The sequence below is a fragment of the Crinia signifera genome, chromosome 5 (assembly GCF_055691185.1).
Source record: "Crinia signifera chromosome 5, ASM5569118v1, whole genome shotgun sequence".
In the NCBI taxonomy this organism is placed as follows: domain Eukaryota; kingdom Metazoa; phylum Chordata; class Amphibia; order Anura; family Myobatrachidae; genus Crinia; species Crinia signifera.
The window spans coordinates 301,735,169-301,762,011 of NC_139221.1; the positions used below are offsets into that span (position 1 = coordinate 301,735,169).

Genomic DNA, 26,843 nt, shown 5'->3' on the forward strand with positions numbered 1-26,843 from the left:
TTTTGCAGCATATAATAGCACATATAACAGATCGATTTATTATATTATCGGACAACTGTTTATTTATCATACTACTATATCAATAACCACATGTCTGCTTATCATATTCCCATATATATGGCAACACCTCTGCCTCACATATATTAATATATCTGTAACCAATTGTCTGCTTAGCACCACCAATTTCATTACTCTGGGATTGTGCCCAACATTCTCTGGGCCAGATGCACTAAGCTTCAAAAGTGATAAAATGGAGAGTGATAAACAGCCAGCCAATCAGCTTCTGCCTGACATTTTTCAAACACAGTCTGTGACATGGCAGGTAGGAGCTGATTGGCTGGCTGTTTATCACTCTCCATTTTATCACTTTTGAAGCCTAGTACATCTGGCCCCAGTGAGACTCCTGAGGACTCCTCTGCACCCCGTTCCCTGGCACTTTAACCCCTTCCGGTACTCTATATTACAGTTTCCCAAACTCAAGGCATCCCAACAGACCAGGTTTTAGAGATAGACAACATTTAGCACAGATGGTTTAATTTAAAATGACTGAGGTACTATAGAAGTCACCTGTGCTCAAGTATGGATATCCATAAAACTGAACTGTTAGGATGCCTCGAGGAATGAGTTTAGGAAACTCTGCCCTATATAGTTAACTTTCCCTTCCTAGACTGTATTGTTGAATATTTCATTTTCCTACAGGAAGAATCTGAATTCCGAGATAAGCTCACCCCAATCACTGTGAACATGAATTACAGTTTGGATGAAGCCACCTTCTTGGATGACCAAGATCTAAAACCCATATTAAACCGCTATAAGGAGGCACACCTGCAGGAACAGGTGTGTTACATTGTGCCAAAAAGCAGACTCGATCAGACAAGGCTTGCGATCTGGTTGTCTCATCCCATCTGCTTATATGTGCGATCATCTGCTCACCAGAAATTGCCAGATCCATACAACATCCGATCTGTTGGAGCAGTGATTGGCGTAAATGTCAGACAGAAACATTAGCCCTGGGACTGTTACAGGTGGTCCTGGCAGGGATACAGGCAGACATATTAGTGAGGCCCAAGACAAGACAGATTTACTTAAGAGTGAACGCTGCCAGGCTGAGTGTGACTCCAGCAGTTTATTTGTTCCCCCTCCGGCCAAGGACTCCTAGGACAGAATAAAACAGGAGACAAGTACATGGGATAGAATATAAATAACGGCATTATTCTCCTGTACGGAATATCAAGATGGAATGTGTAGTAGCCGGGCTCTGTCCGCAGATCTATCCTGCTGCCTTTCGTACACACTCAAAAACAAAGCAAGTTAACAATATGTACAGTATATATATATATAACACCATATTTATATTAAGGGGTATTCCTCACTTTTCCCAGCGAGTTAACCTGTATTCCTAAAGCTGCAAGAAGACAAATTTAGATGGGTTTGCTGGATTGAAAATATGGGCTAACTAGCCGGCGATGACGTCCTCATTCCACAACAATCCCTTCCCACGAGCCAGATTTTAAAATTTGGAAATAGGAAGAAGTCACCGGGGGGCCAAATTTAGAGACTTGGGGAGGGGTAATTAAATCGGAGCCCAATTAGTGATATTCTGCATGGAATTTGTTTTTTGGCACTTTTTGTGGTAACTGCTAAACCACTCGTTTCAAACAACTACCTCAAGTAGTCTCACTTCACTTGTGGCAGCAATTTGGCCTTGGTGTGGGTTAGAAGAGTGGAACTTTCCAGGCGTCCTGTCACTAAAGGAATTGTGACGCCATCTCATAGATATTTACCACACTTGTCAAACACCCCTCATGTATGCAGTACCAGGGCCGTTTTTCCAGTGTGTGCAGTGTGTGCGTAGCCCAGGACTGACTCGCCAACTGTTATAGACGCAGTCGGATTGGGGTCAGGGGGGGGGGGGTGCGTCACACGCCTCCCCCTCAAACAATTGGGCATGCCTGCATTTTCCCTGACAAGCCCAGAAATTGGCCGGTCACCAACCAAAAATGCGCCTATGTGTCACTCAACTTCCGTCCAGCAATCAAAAAAGTAACAGGATTTTATCGCTGGACGGCCTCACGCATGGGGGGCACAAGGGATTCGCACATGCGCATACCCCCCACCATCGAAAATGGGAACGAATTTTGACACGACCCCTAACGCTGGAATGGTTATTTATGTCTGTAGGGGGCTGATATAGATGAACCTTCCTTTTAAGAACCGCCAATATAAAGTTCCTTCTGTCGGAAAAGCATTCACTCACTCTCTCGTCTTTTCCCCCCAACTCAGGCACACATTTTTGTGGAGTGCGGAGAGGACAATATGTGTATCCCTGACCTGAGACTCTCAGCAAGATCGTAAGTCTGAATAAATACACATCACTTGATTGATCTCTAATACAACTCATGCATAGTGGAAATAAATTAGGACATGCTATTGTAATCTATGCAAGACCCCAAACTGGGATGTTTGTTTTAACTAGAAATTACAGCACTCCATGAAACGTTAAACAAAATGTGACAGATTTTTTTAAAGTGGAATTTATTTAATTTAAAAAAAAAAGAAAATAAATGTTACTTGGAGAAAAAAAACGGAAAGTTCAAATATGTACAGTTTGTTCATCAGATATTAATAAAGTTTTCTTTGCATGGTGGATAATATAAGTCTGTGTAGGGGATCCGAAATCCCTTACAGATGCTGTAATAAATCACGGCGTACTAGGAAATGAATGCTTTAGTAGTACCGAGGGTATATTCTATATATTTAGCTATGATTGTGATTGTTTGTGTATGTCAGCTAAAACATACACAACACAGCGCTGTCTCCACAAAGAATTTACATCCATGCGTGGTTAATTAGGAAGTCTTAATTCACACTAAATATTATCATTTAGACTGCAAATGATCTCTCTGTATTACCGGTTATTTATTCCATATACTGTGATTATTGGGTTATCCAACCATAGTCATTATGAGACACACACACACACACACACACACTGTACGGGAGACTCGCAGTCTGGGCTGCTGTGTGACTGAATACATGTTTGCAATCATGCCGTTTCCTGATTGAGATAAACATTTAAATACAAAGAGGCGCATCTATTTAGAGGACCAAACGTTAGGCGTATTTAAGTCATTATTAAGTTGCCGTCCACTGTAATCCGCCCACGGAACACCAAAATAAACAGCTTTAATTGGCTGCATGTTTCTGTAAAGGAAATGATTACGGAATATTTTAATAACCATTTTCATTTGAACTCTTTAACTATAAAGCAGATGGGCACAGTCTGTGGTTGGTTGTGGGACTACAAGTCCCAGAATGCTCTTCGTGGCCGTTTGATTAGAGGGTTTTTTTTACATATTCTGGCATATTATTAAATAAATTGATATGATATTTTGAAATATTATTTTTTTTTTTTTATTATCTGAGGAATATAACAGACATAATCCAGAGAAACTACCATTTCACTGCATGTGCCTGCCGTTCCACCTGTGGGTCATCTGTGAGTCCTCCTGTATAGGGGGCGACAGCACTGCTAGTGGGTAGGGTGAAGAGTAGTACAGTGGCCTTCGTAAGGGGAGTGGCCACACATGCTGGATTTGCTCACGTCCCCCCAGTTACTGATCAGTTGTGTTGAGATTGGAGAGCTGTAGTGCACATACTCTCTGTTTAGGCTCATACAAGGAGGCTTCAAATCCCTAACCAAGATGGCCACCCACCTTACTTCTGCATCTTGTCACGGTGGGAGAAGTATATCTTCCACTGAGCTCCAGAGAGACCCTGTGATTACCATGTTTCCATCCTGCCAGAAGCACTGTTATCTAGGCCCTTATTCTGGTTCACTTGCAAAGTCAAATTCCTTCTCAAATGGACAAAACCATGTGCACTGCAGGTGGGGCAGATGTAACATGTGCAGAGAGATTTAGCTTTGGGTGAGATATTTTGTTTCTGTGCAGGGTAAATACTGACTGCTTTATTTTTACACTGCAATATAGATCTCACTTTGAAGTAAAACCCCACCCAAATCTAATTCTCTCTGCAAAAGTTACATCTGCCCCACCTGCAGTGCACATGGTTTTGGCCATTTGAGAAGGAATTTGCCTTTGCGAGTAAACCAGAATAAGGGCCTTAGTATCCGGTGCCCCCCAGCTCTCCCTACATTGCACGCCATCTATTCACCCTCTGCTTTCCCCCCTAAATCCATCTTCCCGCGAACACTGCAGCGCAAGTGTGAGACAGTGCTACAGTCACAAACATTGGTCTGTCCCTATGAAAACAGAACAGTTGGGAGGTATGGGTTATGAACTGGGCGGCCCACTGACTCAGGGCATCCACTGGTTTGTACCTGCACTCTGCCATACCACCGCTACCTGTACACACATATTCCAAAATGCTGATCTCTCAATGGCCTTGCTTGGCATACATCTACGAGTCAGAGGAAACATCAGTCCACTAATACAGGTGGAGGCAACAGGGACCCACAATGAGGCCGCTGGTGACCCAGTAAGCAGTGTAAATGTCTCCTCAAGGGGAACAAGCTGCTGAAAATAGTTTTGTTCTTCTCATCCTGAACTGATCATGTGGGGAAATGATAGGAAACCCCTCATCACTGACTTCAAAGCACTGTGTCCCTGACATGCCCCTTAACATTCCTGGCAAGGATCTGATGGTGCTTTGAAATACTGCCATGTGGATCCCCATAGTGTTAAGAGTCCCAAACAGACTCACGACACATAAGGCCACGAGAACCTCCCAGATGGACTATCTTTCCTCTGCAAACATTTACTTTCATCCGATTCCTTGCGCTGACATCGCGCTGAAGATGAGAACAAAGATCAGGATCCGGAATGAGTGCAGCATTTAACTTGTGATGTAGAAAATGCTGCATTATATAGGGATACTTTGTGGGACATATATAAACTCTGGCGGACAGGGAACTGTAAAAGTTGCTATAGGCACCAAGAGCCACACAGGTTCAGCAGCCATTTGTCTAATACAGTAATTATTGGGGCGATTCAGGCCTGCTCTGTGGGGGCCGAATTCGCTACTCCGAATGATTGTTAGGGTTTGAGTAGTATTAAAGGGTATTTAATATATTTGATCCATTAAATGAAATGCAAATTCTATAGATGAAAAAAATCACACTTAAACCTAAGGTACAATCTCAGTGCAATATAGTTCTACCTGTGCGCGGGTTGGGATCGTTTGGTCGAATGCATTATGGTCGAATGTCATTACATCGAATCCATTAGGTCGAATTGCTAAAAGGTCGACATGACTCCAGGTCGACATGGGAAAAGGTCGAAATGATTCTAGGTCGAAAGGTCATTAGTTCGACAGGTCATTAGGTCGACAAGGTCATTAGTTCGACATTGTCTAGGTCGACATTCACAAAGTCGACATGGGGTTTTTCACTGTTTTTTTACCTGAATGTCAACACAGTCGACATGGACACAGTTTAAAGTGCACTGCATCCCCTCGCATCGCTCGCTGCGCTCGCTATGCGTCGGGCACGGTGCCTCGCTACGCTCGGCACACTATTTTATTCTCCCACCACGCCCTAGTGGATGGTAGGGCATGAAATACCGCCTGTCAGCACATGTCGGCTCAAAAAACAGTGAAAAACCCCATGTCGACTTTGTGAATGTCGACCTAGACAATGTCGAACTAATGACCTTGTCGACCTAATGACCTGTCGAACTAATGACCTTTCGACCTAGAATCATTTCGACCTTTTTCCCATGTCGACCTAGAGTCATGTCGACCTTTTAGCAATTCGACCTAATGGATTCGATGTAATGACATTCGACCATAATGCATTCGACCAAATGACCGCATCCCCTGTGCGCATGTATCTTATCTTTTTTTTTTTCTTTTTTTTTTTTCAATATCAATCTTTATAGAGACAAGAAGCAGATAGTTATAGGAGAAGAGAACCATATCCTGTTCATCATCAATGCAAGGAATGATGGGGAAGGGGCATATGAAGCCGAGCTCCATGTTAATATACCCCCAGAGGCAGATTACGTGGGCATTGAGCGCAACATGGAGGTAACCGCAACAACACATTGATCTGGTGACCTCAGAGAATGACATCATGAGCTCAGGATGATTGACAGCTGGGACCTCACTCTGCCTGGCAGAGCCCTGAATAACACAGGGCAGACATCTGGCATTGAAGGATACATTATGTAAACATCATATCCTATCTTTTCAAGTTCATAGTCCGCTATGTCCGGTGAGCTAGGGAAACATAGGATATTATGGTTTATAGAGAGGATATATTTGGGGTGTGTGAAGTGATCCGCACCTATCATATGTTTTTATTCATTTTTTTTTTTAAATAACAGTCTTGTACCAGCATCTAAAAATAGTTAAGTGGAAATATATTAAAGAAAATAGTCCATATGTTTATATGCTGTAAATAGAATTGCCCCCACATGAATGCTACAGGAAGTTACGGTCGGCCATTTTGTACAGGAGGATCAAACACAGACGCATTGTTTAGTCAATGAATAAATATTTTTATTTATTTATTATTTATTTATTGTGAAGGGATGTGGAGACACTCCCGCGAGAAAAGCATGAATTCATATTGTCAGATATTGTTCTGCCTGTTTGTGTTGTTGTAAACTTCTGGGAATGACATGTATCAAAGATGGCTGCCATTGCAATTGTACATATGGCTGGCGTATCTGAAAACTGGAGTTTTGGAAAAAAATATGCTGGAAATAATAGCAACCAATTACAATTTAGCCATCATTTTTAGATAGAACCTCATTTTTTAATAGGGATATGTTAAAGGTGGGATAATATGTTATCACAAGTACTTAATCTTTACAAATGCGTAGATCTCAGAAAGTAGGAAAATCGGTCTTACTTTGTGTTTTTTTATTGTAGGATCTGCGACAACTTAATTGTGAATATAAAATGGAAAATGACTCTCGGATGGTTGTGTGTGACCTTGGAAATCCCATGGTTGCCGGAACTAATGTAAGTAAAATCACAAGTGATTTGTGGGTTATAAATAATGAGAAAGAAAATGTGCGCCTTGTTGCTTACATGGTGGGGGCAGCCATTTTGTGGGCTGAAAAGGAAATTGATGAGTATGGTGGCAAATTAAGTAATAAAGGCCACATATACTTCTGTGACTTGTTTAGCTTATGTGCGTCATGATGACCCAACCCCACCCACTTTGTGGGAGCGGTGGTGGTCCTTTTCACATGGGTATGTGAGCAGTGCTTCATGCTTTAGTGATGCCACTATTTCATAGTGTACTTCCGACCTCAATATCTACCCACAAAATGGCCACCCCCACTGTGTTGATGCAAAATTCTTTATTTGGTGATATAGAATGTACTTTTTTCAGATATACGGTTATATACACATTATTTTACAGTAACCATCTAGTTTATTAAGCACTCACTACACTGAGGTTTATAGTATTTTTAACACCATGATATATCTGACTACAGAGGACATCCAGTTATGCTACTTACCCTGTAAAAATCCTGACCTTACAGGTTTCTGGTCTGTTTTAGCTCTCGCTCGGTCTACGATTTGTCTGCCAGAGGTTAGAAAATGTAAACAGCATCAAATTTGATCTTTCTGTGAAGAGGTAAGTCCAATCCTAATGAATCAGTGTGAATTTCCACAGTATTTTTGGTGCAAAGTACTTGCATTCTGTAGCGCCTACACGCAGTTGTGGCAGCCATTTTGTGGGCTGAACTAAAGTTTGCAAAAAAATGCAGCCTATTGATTAAGGAATAAGGTATAAGCACATATATAGGTCATGCCTTGGTGATGTCTCTAGTTCTAGGTGCCACATCATTGTTAATGTTTCATGTCGGAGGCTGAATGATGACCCTGGTAGATTTCTTTGTTATGTTACTTCAGAACGCAAACACAAAATGGCCGCTTCTCCTATTTTTAGCAATGTGTGAATGTTAATCCAACAAGGCTGTATTGAAGCATAGCCAGTGGTGAAGCATGTACCAGTCGGTGTGGTGAACTACTGTACCTGCTTTCTATGCACTTTCAAGATTCTGATTTTTATGCATTCCTCTTATTTTATACTTATTTCTGTATAGCATGTGACCCAATGATTGAGGCTCATCCCATTGCCCAGAGCTGCTCATCTTATTGCTACCACTTGTGAGCCCCTGCCCCACACTAAATACTGCACTGTTAGGGAATTGTGCCCCCATAGGTTTTCGCTGGTGTGTTGGATGCCAGCTGATGTGTATGTGTGTGGAGCAGGGGGTGGGAGTGTCAGATGCCAGCTGGTGTGTGTGGAGCAGGGGGTGGGAGTGTCAGATGCCAGCTGGTTTGTGTGGAGCAGGGGGTGGGAGTGTCAGATGCCAGCTGGTGTGTGTGGAGCAGGAGGTGGGAGTGTCAGATGCCAGCTGGTTTGTGTGGAGCAGGGGGTGGGAGTGTCAGATGCCAGCTGGTGTCTGTGGAGCAGGAGGTGGGAGTGTCAGATGCCAACTGGTGTGCATGGAGCAGGGTGAGAGTATCAGATGCCAGCTGGTGTGTGTGGAGCAGGGGGTGGGGGTGTCAGATGCCAGCTGGTGTGCATGGAGCAGGGGGTCGGGTGTCGGATGCCAGCTGGTGTGCATGGAGCAGGGGGAGGGAGATGTTGGATGCCGGCGGGTGTGGGTGGAGGGTGTCGAATGCCAGATGATGTGTGTGTGGAGCTAGGGAGGGGTTGTTAGATGCCAGCTGGTGTGTGTGTGGAGCCGGCTGGGGTGTTGGATGCCAGCTGGTGTGTGTGGAACGGGGGTGTTAGATGCCGGCTGGAGAGTGTGGAGCAGTGGAGGGAAGTGTCAGATGACAGCTGGTGTGTGTGGAGCAGGGGGAGGGAGGTGTCGGATGCCAGCTGGTTCTGTGTGGAGTGAGAGCGGGGCTGTAGGATGCCAGCTGGTGTGTGAGGAACGGGGGTGTCAGATGCCGGCTGGGGTGCTGGTGTGTGTGGAGCAGAGGGAGGGAGGTGTCAGATGACAGCTGGTGTGTGTGGAGCAGCGGAGTGTGTGTGTGAGTGGAGCAGGGTTGGGATTGTCAAATGCTAGCTGGTATTGGATGCTGTGTACTGAGGTTGTGTGGGCTCTCCCAGATATACTGACAGGTGGTATCTCCCTGACTGCAGATACATACCGGAGAAAGGACATACTGGGTGCTGTCCGCTGCCTGTTGTGTTCTGGGGCAGGTTCTTGTCCCGCCTGTGAGGTATCCGTGTCACTGTTTTATACCTACAAGTGTTTGTGACATTAATTTTTAAACCTAGTAAAATAATAGTTCCTAGTTCCGCCATACCCACTACCACTACTTGCAAGGCATCAACATTGTTCTCAGAAAGCATGATATACTACTTTTTGCATTAATGACATGGGGAAGGCTAGAGAGGTCTCCTAAATACTAGTTAAGACATGAAGTAATAAAAACACAGTTTTACTAACAAAAATGCCATTGCTTTTCACTCTAAGAAAACACGTGGCCTTTAAACCCAATTGTTCCAAGCGGATGCGTCTTTCCAGAAAGTTTCACAAATATCTAGATAACCTAAAGGGAAATCTTGTGGCAGTGTGATTAGGAAGGAAGTGGTGACACAAACGGATTATTATCGCAGCAGCCTTGAAGTAATACGTCATTACACGAGCCATGGTTTTTTTTCATTGAGGAAAGAACCATCCATCTCCCTCCAGAAAATGTGCAGATTATTAGCCTGACACTGTGGGCCCACCTTTATATTGGCAGTGGGGTCAGAAAAGCAGATTTTTAGCACATGGTCGGGGAGAGCAATTATTCTCCTGCGAACTTCTCCTCCTGTCAGGGGTGGGAGATTTATGAGGTTGATCTCTACTCCCACAGGTGTCAGATGAGTCCTTACTGGAGGGGAGAGGTGAAAGGGGAGGGGGACCTGTCTTTCTGATTCCTTCCTGCCCGAAAATAGTCCATTATTCCAGGGCAATGGAGCTTTGTGTAATACGTTCATAGCCTAGGGAACAGGTAAATGTCGGCCAACAAAACGACTGTCTTCCCCCTGTCGTCGTGAACACATCCCTTTGCAGCCTCCCAACGTTTGCAATGACGCGCCCAGCGAACACCCATTGTTTTATGGTTGTCCCCATAAAAATGCTGGGAATGTCATTGCAAATGTTGGCTCCGCCCCTGCCCTCCCCCGGACCTCCCTATCCAGACCGAACCACTCGGCACGCGTAAAACTCCCCAAAGACGTTCGCTTCCGTACATTGCTCAAACCTGAACATAGGGGAAGGGGCCACATTGGGACCCAAACGAAGTGGTCTGAATTGGCCCCAAAGTTACTTGCTTTTTTTTGGTTTCCTGATAAACATGAATCAGGCCCTAAATCATGGGCCTATATAATTAGGCTTTCCTTACCCCTATGGTAATTTCATTGTGCTATACATAAAGATATGTCCTCATCCATCTGTAGTCTCAGCCCCCCTTGGCCCAGCAGATCATGTAAGCATCTTCAAGTACAGATTGAGCCCTCTTCATCTAGCCCTTCAATAGGATTAAGTGAGTAATAGGATTACTCTGCTAATCCCCTACTGTATTGTTCTATGTACTGTATTGTTGCTGAGAACAATAGGATAGAATGGCTAGCCATGGTGAGCCACGACTTTAGGAAGATAGTTGAGAGGGGCTACATCTGTATTGGTTGATTTTATCGTCTCCAAGGCTTAGTACATAGATCCCTAAGTACGTTATGCCATGATGAATATGCGTGTCCATTTTCATGGTCTGTTCTGACAAATGGATGGGGTGGGGGGATGACCCCCAACGTAGCGAACCTATTTAAGTGCCTTGCAGATAGAAAGTGAGAGTCCCTACAGAAAATCAGCCACACTATCTCAGAATAGCAGTGATATATTTTTATTGGCTTCATCAACACGATTCAGATTATTTTTCGCTGCGAGCCGATAACGTCTCGCAAAATGTTTGTTTTACAATCTACAGCATTCCTTACAACCACATTCCCTGAGATTACGGCGCTGTTATTACACAACACGGACCCCGCTCCAGAAATATGTCACTGTAATTACCGTCAATGCTTTGGAGCTGTTGACTCTCGTGAAAAATGTCGGGATGGAAAAAAACAAAAAAAAACAGAAACATTCTGACTAAAAAGTGTGGATAATGATCAAATCGCTTTGCAAGCTTGGCAGTCAGCTGGACCTATAAATAACAAGGCTGTAATGAGTTTATTGCTGTATCTGTTGTTCATTGCAGTGATGAATTGATTATGCTGCGTTCAAGCAGAATTCTTCGGATTTGTTTATTTAAGGACTTTTGGGGGATTTTTTTTACATAATGGAAAAATAAAAACAAAAACATAGGTTTTTTCTTACCCTTGTTACCAAGGTCCCCATGATTTTAGTAGATTTTGAATCTTTTTGCCCACATGAAAAAGGAAAGGAAGTGATTTTATTTCATGATTAAAAAACAACAACAAAAAAACAACAACTTGTTCATACTTTACCATCCCAGAGGGCATAGGGGGAGAATAAAATAATGTGCCATGTACAACAAGGCACTGTGCCCGAAGGGTGAGGGGACGCGGCACACTTTACAGTGTCCATGTGGACCTACAGGTGGAGCGCCTGTCTTTCAGCGCCAGCTCTCACCAGATCTCTTCCGCAACCAAGAGCCGTCGGATGGGAACTCCATTTGATGTTGACACTCGAGCATCTTACACGCATGCGCGTCCTCGGTGGTTGGTGCAGCAGAATCCCTGCCCGTCCCCGTTTCGGGGAGATGGGCAGGGTTAGGGGGGGTGCGGGGAGGCTTGTGCATGCGCGCCCCCTTTCCGGGGGCTAGCAGCTGGCTGAATGACAGGCGCTACATCTTTATGTAGACAGAAAAAAAAAGAAAAAAAAACTCATGTTGACCTTTTGCCATGTTAACATTTTTTCATGTCAACCTTTTGCGTGTGTCAACCTTTTTTACCTTGTCTACCTAATGCATGTTGGCTTTTTTTTACGTGTCGACCTTTTGACTGCCGACCTGGACACTTTCTACTTAACAACCCATACCCGCCTTAGCGGTGCCAAAGTTCTCCAGCTTCCATTTGTAGTGCGCACACAAAGATGTAAGTGTATAAAGGTTGTTATCTGCCAATTTATCAGACGGTTACAGACTAGAGCAGAAGATGTCCTTCTATGAGGCCTCCTGTGTGGATGACATCTCAAGATGTTCAGGGTAATAGAGTGCTGCTGTTATAGGGCACGGTGTGTAATATATCAAAGTGATGTCTTCGGTGTCATCACCTTTTCATGCTTTTTTTTCTCCTGCTTTGATGACAGTAATTGTGGACCTACACGATTTAGGGCTTTCAGCATAGATATTTAACACAAGTCCGCAAGGGATTCTCAGACAGGTTTGAGAATCATGATCTGCAGATTGATCTGTTGACAGTAGGAATCTCCGATTTTTAGTGATACGTTGGGAGTCTTCCCACTTGGAAGTCTCTCGCTAATGAGCAAAGAACCTTCTTCATTCTACCCAGCCCCAGTTTTGAATGACTCCAAGCCATCTGGGATTGGGATTGGGGGTTTGTTTACCCTCTGCTTAGGAATGACGTTAAAACCTTTGAGAGTCGAACAAGTAGAAATGTTTATTTAATGATTATACGAGTATACTGTGAAATGATAAATGATGAATGATGGTTTATTTAGAATGTCCCTGTGATTTTAACTTTACAAGGATAGAGTTTCGGGAAGGTAGAATGTCCCTAACGCATTTCGCACTTTCTGTCTTCCAGTTCCAACAAGGACAATCCCAACAGTAACTTTGTTAGTCTAGAAATCCTCATAACTGCTGTGGCCCAGGTAGAGATCAGAGGGTAAGTGCGTTGCTTTTCTACATAGCTCATATACAGTACGATGAAATGTTTTTTAAAAAGGATAATTTCTAGTAAAAAAGTTTGTGTTTATGTGACGGCACATTTATAATAACATTAGGATGAGAACTATCAAAAAGACAAAAGATATGATACTGTAAATCACAGTTTGCAAGAGAGATACCGAGAAGTGTAATTAACTCCATGTAATTGCATAGTGAATATAAGTCCTGAAACAATCTGTGTACAGTATGTAAATGTAATTCTCCTGAAGCTTCCTGGAGTCCATGGTATACAGTGTAACTTGCAGTATGTAAAGTCCCGTACACAGGGCCATCTTAACAGCAGTGTGGGCCCCTGGGCAAAGCAATGCACTGGGGCCCTTACCCATTCTCCCCTATTAGGGGTGGAGGGTGCTATCAGCAGCAGCTGTGGCAGGTGGTGCTCTATCTTCCATTCAACATGTAGGACCTGGAGCAGTAACTTCTGCTAATTACTCCTTTACTGCACAGGTGGTGGGAGGCAGAACACTAACGTGTGGAAGGGGGCACTGAGCTGAATGAAGGGTCCCTTGTAAATGACTTCCAGGGAGGTAGAGGGTGTTTAGATAATGGAGTGGAAGGGCAGCTTGTTTGACTGCAGATATCGCCATTTTATGGAAATAGATTTCTTAGCCATCAATAGTAGAAAACCTAGAGTCCCAACTTTCAGGAGGTGCTGGGAACTTGGGGATCAGAGATCAGGAGCCAGAGCAATCCATTGACAAAAATATAAAACTGTACACCAGACGTTTGGAGCTGGAGCAGGGACCGACTGCTGGGAGGCTGATATCTCTGGTTCTGGGCATGATAGAGACAAGCCGCTAGTGTCGTCAGAAAGAGGAGAGTCCCAGCTTTTGGAATATACTCTCAGAAAAACTCAAAGTCAGAGAGAACCTGAGAAATATAACTGGGAATTGCAATTAACAGGTCAGATGTGGGCTGCTGCTTTGAAGTTGGATATCTCCAGTTCCCCAGGGCCGATTTTCAAAATTCTGGTATCCCTGGAAAAAGGGGATCCTCAGCTATCAGAGTAGGGCCCTTATACACCTGGGGCCCCTGGGCAAGTGCCCATTAAGCCCATATGAAAAGACGGCCCTGCCCGTACACACTAGAAGATGAGGGTCTTCGAGGGTTTTAACAAGGTACAGGTGGGAGACATTCTTCACAGGAAGAGGAGCAGCAGAACACGAGGACATGCACTGACACTAGAGGGAGGAAGATTCAGGGGAAATCTGAGGAAGAATTACTTCACAGAAAGAGTAGTAGATAAGAGGAATAGCCTACCATCAGAGGTGGTAGACGCAAATACAGTAGTACAATTTAAACATGATTGGGATAGGCATAATGATATCCTCACAAAAAAATAAGGATCAAATATGGTTTGAGGTAACATGTTTAAAAATGGGGCAGACTAGATGGGCCAAGTGGTTCTTATTTGCCGTTAAATGCTAAGACCCGTAGCAGCATCGTTAGATATCAGCAGTAGCCGGGGGTTAATGATATAGTGTATACTGTACACACTGAACAATATTATTACCGATATTGTTAACCCCTTGAATGGTATGCCCGAAAATTTTCCGGGCTCAGCTGCACTGCCGCAGCGGGCTGTCCCGTAAAATTTCCGGCCATACCACAAATATGAAATAGGTGCGCGCCAGTGGTGTCCAGATGTGCACCACTGGTGCAGCACCTCTAGAGCCCCCCTCCCCAATCACCCCCCCAACCCTTCATCACCTGTGCTCCGGCGATCACACGCCAGAGCTTTTCTAACACTGCTCCCGCTTCCGCCTGCCGCCATACTTTTAGTAGCAGTGACGTCGGTGGCAGGCTCGGGGATGTTCGGGGGGACTCGGGAGCGCTCAGGCACCCGAGTCCTCCCGAGCCGCCGCGAACATCCCCCAGCCTGCCGCCGACGTCACTGCTCAATGTGACAGAGGCAGCGGGGACACTAGCGGCGGCAGGGAAGCTCCGGCGTACTAATTTCGGAGCAGAGGTGAGGGAGGGGGGGCTTCCCACTTCCCACTGTGGTTGGTTTTGCTGGGGCAAGGGGTTAATTGACGTCATCTGGAGCTGCTCCACATGCAGCTACTAGCCAAAATTGATGTGCATGTACAACCGGTGGGGGGGGGGGGGGGGGGTGTCGTTAATGATGCACGGGAGCACATATCATTAATGACATTATGGGCCTGATTCAGGTTGGCTTGCTAGGCAGGGTACATTCACTGGCTAGGGAGCCCATAAACGCTGCCTGCCCTCCAGCCCGCCCTCTCCCGACAACAAAATCACCTCAGTACCATCCCCTCACATGCGGCTCAAGGGGAGAAAAATCATTCGATGGTCGCAGACCATCAAATGATTTATCTCCCCATCGGAAATAGAAGTCAATCTGAAATGACTTTTATTTCTGTCGCTATCCGCCGAAGACGGGAAGGGCGCCGACGCACCCTGAGCAGCCCAACTGCACGCCTGCATTCCCAGGGGAACTCCCAGCATTTCCATGGGTATGTCCATAGAACACTGGACATTCTCCTTTAGCCACCCCCACCCCGCAGCGAACAGTCAGGCAAGCGTGTAACTCGCCGAAGCCGTTCGGCGCCAGGATTTGCAAGTGCGTCAAAACGCGCATGCACAAATCCCGACCGTCGGGACTGGGGCCGAATTCAAATCGCAATGAATCGGCCCCTAAGTACACACATTAGACTTTTTTTTTTTTTAAAGATAGCGCTCAGAAGGGCCCTTGTATGTGATATACTTTAAACTCTTGTCCAGTGTGTACAAGGCTTTATAGTGTGCTTGGCTATTACTTACGCTGGGCCAGGTCCCTCCAGGTGTAGTTACTGTAGGGGAAGGGATGGCATTGTTGGAATTCGTGTCTGGTTTTGATGATTAAGTGCCTTTACAACAGATGGGACATTTGGGGGGAGTGCTTTCTTGAAATCATTCAATCACAAATTCCCTATTGGACTGAGGTCACTCCAGGAAATTCATTATTTTAGTATTACCCTGTACTTCAGAATCCATTTGGCAAATCCCGGGTCTCTTGCAGAATGCAGGTTTTTCTCTCAAACTTGTTGATATCTTGACCCCTGCTGTGATGAGCTTGTCAGAGCCTGAAGCACAGAATCATCCACATTGCAATATGATCTTGCTGCTGTTTCACAATGGGTATACTGCCCTCGGGATATCACGCTGTGTAAGGCTTCAACAACTATATCACCTACGCATAAGGGCAAGCATTTCGGTCAACCTCACCTTACCCTACAATCTACGTCCACGTGGATTTACCACGTGCTTTCTGTCAAAGTGTAGTCTAGATTTCATGTGAGTTCTTTATTGACAATCTTCTTTTTTTACCCCTTTCCATGAAGTTCCTGTATTTTAAATGCCTGAGGTCAAGTCATGGCTTACTGTGACTAACTCTGGGGCAGATGTATGAAGCAGGGATAAGGGAGGAGAAGTGAGCCAGAGGAGAAGAGGCCCATGACAACCAATCAGCTGCTCTCTATAATTTTATATTATGCAAATTAAAGATGTTACTTCAGTGCTGATTGGTTGCCATGGGCCACTTCTCTGTCTCACTTCTCCTCCCTTATCACTGCTTAATACATCTTCCCCTCTGTTTGAGTTCCTATGCACTATTTAGTGGCCTCTCTATAAAGTGACTGGTGAACAAATGCACAGTTCTATAAGTGGACAAATGTAATAGTATCTAAGTCCGGCGGCCATGCAGGCTAAACTCAGAGGGTATTTTAAAGGGGCAATCTTTTAAAAGGCATGGTTTTGCATTGTAAGTGATTGCCTCTTTAAAAAACACCTCAGAGTTTGAAGTACGTGCAAGATGCAGGCCAAACTCTGAAGATTTTTTAAAGGGGCTATGCATTTGGCCAATTCTCTTTGTTTAGTCATGATGGACTTCACAATGCTTTAGGGGACAGTAAAAGTAATTGAAATCTTCTTAGATGCTACTTGTCATTGGTGATTTCCATAAAAAAATAGCTGTATTGTTTTCTGATCTTCATGATGAAGCTCTTCATTACAAAATCACCTATCTAAGCTCTCTATGATATACTATCATTTCTCACAAGAAAACTCAGATCAAACAATTTGATGGCTTTTGAAGACACCCGATTCCCCCCAGGGATGACCTTTTTTTTTTTTTTAAACTTTACTTTTTTTAAACATTTTAAGTAATAACTTATGCTGTCCATTTGGTAAGAATTCCCAAATAAATTCATTTTCCTTATATGATAGAAGAATTTTAAAGTTAAAGCTTTTTTTGGGGGGGGGTTGGGAGAATCCATGTAAAAATGTAATCAAAGTTCCAATCCTTTAAAACCCAAAGTAATAAGATTTACCGTTAGTGATGACACAGGTCTGGGGAATTGTAGTCTACATCCTGTTTGATAGTATATCCAGACTCCCGAAATTTGCTGTGTGCACTTTTTTCCTCCCTCCGCGTACAGCCAGGAACCTGGACTTTGTTGACCTCCTCAAACGTGTAGCAAATCCAGACAGTGTGTGTGCTGACATCACTTATAGTAAAATGAAACAGGTTCTGGGGTCTCTGGAGGAGAATAAAACTGGAGACTTCTGTTACGAGTAAGGGGAGAATGTTTGTGGAATTAAAGCCCTTAAAAAAGAGAATAGGGTATCTGGCTACATTTTATGTCCCCTTATTGTTTTTATACTAGCATTGCCTCTCAGACTCCTTCATAAAAAAATACTTCTTTTCAGCAAGAACTAATGGAAGCCACTGGCTTAGATCGCATCTGCTGTATTGTAAAGACATTACTGTACAGTGCTTGGATATGTAATAATCTCATACAAAAATAAGCGCAACCCATATAGAATAATATTTGTATTTATTTATATTTCCTCTTGTAAGGGCCCTTCCTAATATCCCATACACGTCACGGGATTGCGGTCCTCTGGTTAGTGAAGTAGCCTCAACAAGGAAATATGGGGAGGAAATTAGCGATTATGGATAATCAGCTACAGTTGTGTAAACTGCCAGATAAGTGGGGTTTTCCCGAGATCAGATAAATGGACGGCAATCTTGGTAATGGAATCCTCAAAGTGTCTTGTCTGCCCCCGATGTCTCGCATCGTTAGCTTAATTTAATCCTATATCTGGGAATCTCTCTGATGTTTGTTGAACGTTTGTTAAATGTTTCTCTGTTTACAATGCCTGCACATGGGAATACAGTGTTACTGAAAGGTTACTGTGCACTGGAAGTAACATTTGCCATGTTGCACTGGTTCCTGCAGGAAAAGGGGTGTGGTCTCAGGGGAAGGGGCGTGAACCCCATTTTCATCCCACTGGAGGCCCAGTTGCTGCATAATTACATTACTGCATTCAGTGCAAAGTAACTTTTCAGACACCTCCTGAGTGTGTGCATATATGTATGTATCATGTACATAAATAGATACGGTTTCCTTCTCAAATTGGAGTATTACTAGCAGAAGGAGACCTACATCTCCTCCCCTAACAAGTAACTACAATATAGCTTCCTGCCAGCTAGTCGTAGCTTTGTACTTTGTTGAGACAATGTTGTTGCACTTAGATATACAGTTAGCAATAACGTAAATCAGAATCCCTTTATTGGCCATGTATACTCTCGTATGCTAGCACTTTTTTGTGGATACAGTGCAGCTTCAAGCATGGTACAAGAGGGATAACAGGACATACATACATTGCATCAGTTGCACATACAAATGACAATTCACATGTTATGATTTGCAAGGTTAAAAAGAGCAGTCAGGTGTTAGATTAGCAGTACAGTATCTTAGAGTACATTGTTCAATAGCTGAATAGCTATCGGGAAGAAGCTTTTTGCGGTTCTTGATGACTTGGCAGGGATGGACCTGAAGCATCTACCTGATGGGAGAATATCAAACAAGTTATGGCCAGGGTGGAGTTTGTCCGCCACGATCTTCCCAGCTCGCTTCTTGACCCTACTTAAGTATTGTTCCCTTACAGGGGGAGGTCCTTCCGGTACTGTTTACTTAGAACGGCGCCCATCGCGGGCATCGCATGTACATCGCATGCCATTATAATGGCATGCGATGCGACCGATGCGATGCCCGCGATCTTACATAGAAATGCATGTTAAAATGTATATTGCGTCGGTCGCATCGCATGCGATGCGACCGACGCGATTACTGCAATTTTACATAGGGAACAATGTTAAATGGCCCAATTGACCCGATTTTACATAGGGAACAATGTTAAATGGCCCACAGACCCCAAATAGCCACCCTGAAGTGTGAAATGCCCCCCCCCCCCCATTGTTAACGCCACCCCACGATCAACGTCAACCCGAAGCGTGGCGAGCGGCGGCGGTACGCGTCCTCTGACCTTTTCATACCCCCACTATCCACGTCGGCGTGGAGTTGAGAATAGAAAGTGTGGCGAGCGCAGCGAGCCACCGAGCCCGAAGCGTGGCGAGCGTAGTGAGCCCCGCGAGGGGACGCGGATACCTGTGAAGCCCGCGAGGGGACGCGGATACCTGTGAAGGTATCCGCGTCCCCTCGCGGGGCTCGCTGCGCTCGCCACGCTTCGGGCTCGGTTGTTTGCTGCGCTCGCCACACTTTCTATTCTCAACTCCACGCCGACGTGGATAGTGGGGGTATGAAAAGGTCGGAGGACGCGTACCGCCGCCGCTCGCCACGCTTCAGGTTGACGTTGATCGTGGGGTGGCGTTAACAATTGGGGGGGGCCATTTCACACTTCAGGGTGGCTATTTGGGGTCTGTGGGCCATTTAACATTGTTCCCTATGTAAAATTGCGGTAATCGCTTCGGTCGCATCGCATGCGATTTTTTTTGGCCGCATGCGATGCGGCCAACGCGATTTTTTACCTTGCGATGCCTAAGATCAAAATCGTGGGCGCCGTTCTAGGTAAACAGTACCGTCCGTCCCAATAATCTTCTCCTCACAACTCTTTGCAGGCTTCGTTTGTCAGATTCATTGGCCCCTCCATACCAAATTGTAATAGAGGAGCATAGAACGGACTCCACGATAGCAGTGTAAAAGAGCTGCAGCAGCTCCTGCGGAATGTTGTGCTCCTTTATCTGCGCACTGTTGGATCTGTGAGAGGATTGATGCACTTTTCTAATACGAATCAGCCAGGGAATGAGATAATAAGAGTGGGAGGAAGAAAATATAGCAGGGGGACAAGCTACATCTGACACCAGATGCACTAAGCTTCAAAAGTGATCAAATGGAGAATGTTAAACAGCCAGCCAATCAGCTCCTACCTGTCATGTCACAGGTAGGAGCTGATTGGTTGGTTGTTTATCACTCTCCATTTTATCACTGTTGAAGCTTAGTGCACCTGGCTCCTGGTCTGGGAAGGGGATAACACTAGGACAGGCTTGGTGTACTATAAATAATTCCTGTATCTTTTTCAGTGTTTCCCATCCTCCGCAAATCATCCTGCCCATTCCTAACTGGGAACGCAAACAAGAACCCAAAGAAGAGCAGGAAGTTGGGCCGCTAGTGCAACACATCTATGAGGTACGGCCTGAGTCTTCCGGACCATAAGGAGCGGGTACGTATAAATCTTTGATCGCGAATAATGAGAAACTTTTTTTTTCTTTTTCTGTGGGAAGCTGCACAATATAGGCCCAAGTGCGGTCAGCGAGACGCACCTGAGTGTGGGATGGCCAGAACGGTATAACGAAGAGTTCCTCCTGTATATATTTGACATCGAGACTGAGGGACCATTAATCTGCCAATCAAGCAGCAAAATCAATCCTCGGAAAATATTGGTATGTACAACACACACAGTGTTCTTACCTTACGCTCTGAACAATGTAAGTCATACACTATGGCAGGTATTCAATGCTGTGGGCGAGTGGTGACAGCGAGCAGGTCTTCTTGCTCGCTGTCACCACTCACCCTGACAGTATTCAACACAGCCTCCGCATCCGCCAATTCCCCCTCGCTCCGTTTTTTGAGCGAGGGGGAATTGGCGGATGCGGCTCCAGAAGCAGCGAGACCCGCGGCTAAAAACTGCGAGTTTTCTGCAGCAGCCGCGGGTCTCGCTGTTTTGGGGAATTCTCGCCGTCCTGTGACGGCGAGGATTTCCCCAGTACGTTGAATAGAGCGAGCGGCCGGCGCGGGGGTTAAACAGCGAGGATCGCTGGTTTTCAGCAATCCTCGCTGTTTAACCCCCTCGCCGGCCGCTCGCTGCGGCATTGAATACCCCCATATACCGCGTGTTGGTACGAATGAAGAGCCGTATTCTGGAATTTTGTAGCGGTGCGTGTGGACCAAACACCGTCCGCAGTGCCGCCGCCCCCCCCCCCCCCCCCCCCCCTCTTCGCACCTGCGATCTGTTTTGCCCGCACCCGGTTTCCCTGGGAACGCCTAGCATTTTCATGGGAACACCCATGAAACTTTGGGCGTTCTCATGGGCTGTGCCCCCCGCCACTGCTCCCCACCCACACTGCTAGGTGCGAGTGGGACGGTGAACATGTAGTTCACCATGCCCGCTCGCACCATGCACTACACATCAGACTGAACCATTTAGAATAACCCACTAGATCTGAAAAATTGCTTCTTGATTGTAGAGCTTGTTTGAAGTGGAAGTGCTTTTCTCGGCTACATTCTGCATGATGAATTCATTTAAATCAGGCATGGCCAAGCTATGGCCCTCCAGCTGTTGTGAAACTACAAGTCCCATCATGTCCTGCCACAGTTTTGCTATTAGGAAATGCTAAAACTTTGGCAAGGCATGCTGGGATATGTAGTTTCACAACAGCTGGAGGGCCAAAGCTTGGAAGGTTACACTGCTGGAGGAGTGTTTAGTGTTAGGCATTAGGCGGGAAATTAGACTTCTGGAGGGGAGGTTAGGAGGAAGGAAGGTTAGGCTGCTGGAGGGGAGGTTAGGGTTAGGCATTAGGGGATAGGTTAGGCTGCTGGAGGGGAAGTTAGAGTTAGGTGTTAGGGGATAGGTTAGGCTGCTGGAGGGGAGGTTAGGGTTAGGCATTAGGGGATAGGTTAGGCTGCTGGAGGGTAGGTTAGGGTTAGGCATTAGGGGGTAGGTTAGGCTGCTGGAGGGGAGGTTAGGGTTAGGCATTAGGGGATAGGTTAGGCTGCTGGAGGGGAGGTTAGGGTTAGGCATTAGGGGATAGGTTAGGCTGCTGGAGGGGAGGTTAGGGTTAGGCATTAGGGGATAGGTTAGGCTGCTGGAGGGGAGGTTAGGGTTAGGCATTAGGGGATAGGTTAGGCTGCTGGAGGTAGGTTAGGGTTAGGCATTAGGGGGTAGGTTAGGCTGCTGGAGGGGAGGTTAGGGTTAGGCATTAGGGGATAGGTTAGGCTGCTGGAGGGGAGGTTAGGGTTAGGCATTAGGGGATAGGTTAGGCTGCTGGAGGGGAGGTTAGGGTTAGGCATTAGGGGATAGGTTAGGCTACTGGAGGGGAGGTTAGGGTTAGGCATTAGGGGATAGGTTAGGCTGCTGGACGGGAGGTTAGGATTAGGCATTAGTGGATAGGTTAGGCTGCTGGAGGGTAGGTTAGGGTTAGGCATTAGGGGATAGGTTAGGCTGCTGGAGGGTAGGTTAGAGTTAGGCATTATGGGATAGGTTAGGCTGCTGGAGGGGAGGTTAGGGTTAGGCATTAGGGGATAGGTTAGGCTGCTGGAGGGGAGGTTAGGGTTAGGCATTAGGGGATATGTTAGGCTACTGGAGGGGAGGTTAGGATTAGGCATTAGGGGATAGGTTAGGCTGCTGGAGGGGTGGTTAGGGTTAGGCATTAGGGGATAGGTTAGGCTGCTGGAGGGTAGGTTAGGCATTAGGGGATAGGTTAGGCTGCTGGAGGGGAGGTTAGGGTTAGGCATTAGGGGATAGGTTAGGCTGCTGGAGGGGAGGTTAGGGTTAGGCATTAGGGGATATGTTAGGCTACTGGAGGGGAGGTTCGGATTAGGCATTAGGGGATAGGTTAGGTTGCTGGAGGGGAGGTTAGGGTTAGGCATTAGGGGATAGGTTAGGCTGCTGGAGGGGAGGTTAGGATTAGGCATTAGGGGATGGGTTAGGTTGCTGGAGGGGAGGTTAGGATTAGGCATTAGGGGATAGGTTAGGCTGCTGGAGGGGAGGTTAGGGTTAGGCATTAGGGGATAGGTTAGGCTGCTGGCGGAGTTCAATCTTTGTCTCATCAGACCAGAGAATTATGTTTCTCATGTTCTGAGAGTCCTTCAGGTGCATTTTGGCATACTCTAGGTGGGGTGCCATGTGCTCGTTACTATGGAGTGGCTTCCATCTGGCCATTCTACTGTCAAGTGTGGGACCTTATCTAGACAGGTGTGCCTTTCCAAATCATGTACAATCATCTAAATGTAGGTGGCTCCAATTAAGCTGTAGGAACATCCCAAGTATAATCAGGAAACAGAATGCACCTGAGCTCAATTTTGAGCTACATGTGATGTTTTAGTTGTTTTTTTTTTTTCATAAATTTGCAAAAATCTCCCTAAAACTTTGTTCGCGTTGTCACTATGGGGTATTATGTGTAGAATTTTGAGGGAAAATTCATTTCTCTTTCAATGGTCCTGGTGACACAGCTCAACACTGAGATGTAGGAGGGTCCGAAGGAGCCAGGCACCTATCCTAAAGCTTTAGAGGGTAGGCTCCTCCCCTACTGCATCCCTGGACTCTTCAGTTCGTGTTAGGTGCCCACTGGAGTGGGTGCTATTCTAAAGGGCTGCAGGAGCAGCCGAAGAATTAGAGTAGTTAGGGAATTTTTATTGTTTTATTAACTTTTACTCTAGCTAGGTAGGCACAGTGTGAGGATTCTCATAGTGAATCCTCACACTGCTAGCGCAGCAGGAGCTGACAGAAGCGCGTCCTGTCAGCTCACTGTGCACAGGGGAGACGCTGTCTGGTCTCCCTGTGCAGCGCTTACAGTCTCTTCTAAGAGGCTGCCTGGGCTCCGGAGTACCCTGAAACCGGCTCCACATTTAGGTGGGGATCATGGGGGACAGGCGCTCCGTGATGGCGGCGGCCATTTTATGCGGAGCTTACACGCTGAGCTCCTATATGAGAGGACAGCAGCGTTGTGACAGGTGTTCCAAGTGATCCCCAGTCGAGGGGGAGACACTGGAACTAGGAAATCCTAACTAAGGAGCGGCTGGCTGGGGGTGGTTGGCGCCAAAAGGTCACGGACCCCGCAGCAGCAGGGACTTGTGGTCTCTTCCTTCACTCTGACTTTGGCGCCTTTCAGAACGCTTGCAGCGGAGCTGAGCTGGCTTACTGATCCTGGCAGAGTGACTTGGATTTCCTGGGCATCGCTTCCCCGCAGTTGAAACCAACAGACAGCTAAGTGACTGGGTGCATTGCCTCTGTATAAACGCTTGTACATTGTTTGCACTGTGTATACTGATAGATATACATTTATCACTTACATCATGTCTGAGCATCAGGCTGTGGTTTTGGGGGAGGGAGCCCTTAGTGCACTGAGCGCGTGCAATGTTTGCACACAAAAGTTTGTCCCTGAGCAGATGGCCAAGGGGGGCTTATGTATTACTTGCGCTGATGTGAGACCCATGGGCAGTGAACCCCATAGGGCAGAGCAGATGGAACCTGCGTGGGCCAGGGCCCTAGGCAGGTCAGTAAACGCTTTGGTGCAGCTTTTGGACAGGCAGAGTGATGGGCTGGTAGAATCACAGAGACCTATGCCATCATCTCAGCAGTCGTCTGGCTCCTTGCCTCTTACCCAGGCAGATCCTGCGCTGATTCAGGTGATGCAGGATACTGCTAAGGGGATCAACAGGTTCAGTGAAATGCTGGACAAAATGGATGATGTTGCAGGGACCCCTAGAAGGTCTTATGCTATGCCTACTGTGGTAGATGAGGAGGAGGGAGAGTATACTGACATCCCCTGGGATCAGGGTGATGATTTGGAAGAGACCTCTGCTGCTGGTATAGAGGATCTCATTGTAGCTGTGAAGCAGGCTTTAAAGCTGTCTGTGGAGGATAAGACTCCTGTAAAAGGTGTTTTTAAGCGACAGCGGAAGGAGGCTGTTACTTTTCCTTCAGATGAGGGGTTACAGGAATTGTTAGAAGGGGCTTGGAAAACTCCTGATAAGAGGCTACAGATGCCAAAGCGATTCCTTAGTCTGTACCCCATGCCAGAGTCTCATGCGGAGCTCTGGGAAAAGGTCCCAGTTGTGGACGCTTCAGTGGCACGTTTGTCCAAGGCTACTGTATTACCAGTACAGGGCGGTGCAGCTTTCAAAGTTTCTATGGATAAAAAGCTGGAGGGTAATCTCAAGGCTATCTTTGAAGGGGTGGGGTTTACCTTACGGCCCCTTTTTGCTTCAGCCTGGGTCTCTAAGGCCATGATAGAGTGGGCTGGTGATTTATGCACCATGCTGCAGGCTGATCCTGGTGCGTTACTGCTTGCAGAAAAGATTAAGGCTGCTGCAGAATATGCAGTGGAAGCAGAGGAGGAAGCTATTAAAATGGCGACCAGAGTGTCCACAGTCTCCATTAATGCCAGGAGAGTGCTTTGGCTTAAAGCCTGGGAAGCAGACAATGAGTCCAAGAAGGCTTTGGAAACATTAGCCTTCAAAGGAAAGGTACTCTTTGGTACTGAATTAGAGGAGATTATAAAACAGGCCACGGGCGGCAAAAGTACATTCCTGCCGGCCTCCTCAGCAAAACAGACGTCCAGATTTTCTGCCTTTAGGCCGTCCTTTCGGCCCTCCCCTAGAGGTGGTGCGTCCTTTCGAGGACAGTCTTTCAGGGGAAGGTTTCAGTCCTCTAGAGGAAAGACACAAAAGTCCAAATTTGGCTCTTTTCACAAGAAGCCTGCTGCAAAAGGAGAGGACAAACCCTCCGCATGACTGTCAGGGGATATGCCCGACAGTGATAAAAGTGGGGGGGCGTCTCACACTCTTCAGGGACGCTTGGGCTTCTCTAGGCCAGGATGCCTGGGTGTTAGATATTATAACACAGGGTTACAAAATCCCTTTCAGAGGGCCGCCTCCGAAGAGGTTCATCCCCACATCCTTGCCAAAGCTGGCGCTTCTTCGCACAGCTCTTATGAGAGCGGCTCATTCCCTGTTGGAAAAAGGGGTGGTTACTCCAGTCCCCAGGGCAGAGTGGAAAAAAGGCTTTTACTCCACGCTGTTCCTGGTGCCCAAACCAGACGGGTCTTTCAGACCTATACTGAATTTGAAATCCCTAAATGTTCATCTTTGGGTAGACCACTTCAAAATGGAGTCCTTACGGTCAGTACTCCTGAGTCTGGACCAGGGGGAATTTTTGGCGTCCATGGATGTCCAGGACGCATATCTGCACGTTCCTATACACCCGGAACATCAGACCTTGCTGAGGTTTGCCATAGGAGACCTGCATTTACAATTCCGGGCGTTACCCTTTGGGCTAGCAACCGCGCCAAGGGTATTCACAAAGATAATGTCAGTAATGGCGGCGGGGCTGAGGCTCAGGGGAATCACAGTAATACCCTATTTGGACGATCTCCTGTTCAAAGCAGAGTCAGCTGCCATGCTTCAGAGGCACTTGACAGAGGCCATCAGTTTTTTGCAGGCTCACGGCTGGATTTTGAACTTGCAAAAATCTCAGTTAGTACCATCACAGAGGCTCCAATTCTTGGGAGTCATACTGGATACCCATCTACATCGGGTATTTCTCCCGGAGGAAAAGGCCAGGGACCTGGTCACCTTAGTCCACGAGATTCTCAGGGCTCGGAGCATTTCGGTTTGGAGGTGCCTCAAACTCCTGGGGAAGATGGTGGCGTCATTCGAGACGCTTCAATTTGCCAGGTTCCACTCTCGGAAGTTCCAATGGAACATTTTGTCAGCATGGTCAGGAAACACTCTGACCATGAAGTCCGAGATGATAGTGCTGTCTTCGGACGCTCGAGACTCCTTGAAATGGTGGACAGAAGTAGACTCTCTTCAGTGGGGTCGGTCATTACAGAC

The 26,843-nt window shown here is 46.3% G+C and overlaps 1 protein-coding gene across 1 annotated transcript in view; it reads left to right on the top strand.

Moving 5' to 3' along the window:
- Positions 1-26,843, top strand: part of ITGA8 (integrin subunit alpha 8) — a 188,007-nt gene that overhangs the window by 126,294 nt on the left and 34,870 nt on the right. Inside the window, exons 18-25 of the mRNA XM_083189390.1 lie at positions 700-837; positions 2,284-2,351; positions 5,901-6,048; positions 6,898-6,990; positions 7,539-7,615; positions 12,782-12,862; positions 20,312-20,417; positions 20,513-20,671. Of these exons, the coding sequence (XP_083045516.1) occupies positions 700-837; positions 2,284-2,351; positions 5,901-6,048; positions 6,898-6,990; positions 7,539-7,615; positions 12,782-12,862; positions 20,312-20,417; positions 20,513-20,671 (870 nt within the window). The remainder of the gene's footprint in view (positions 1-699; positions 838-2,283; positions 2,352-5,900; positions 6,049-6,897; positions 6,991-7,538; positions 7,616-12,781; positions 12,863-20,311; positions 20,418-20,512; positions 20,672-26,843) is intronic.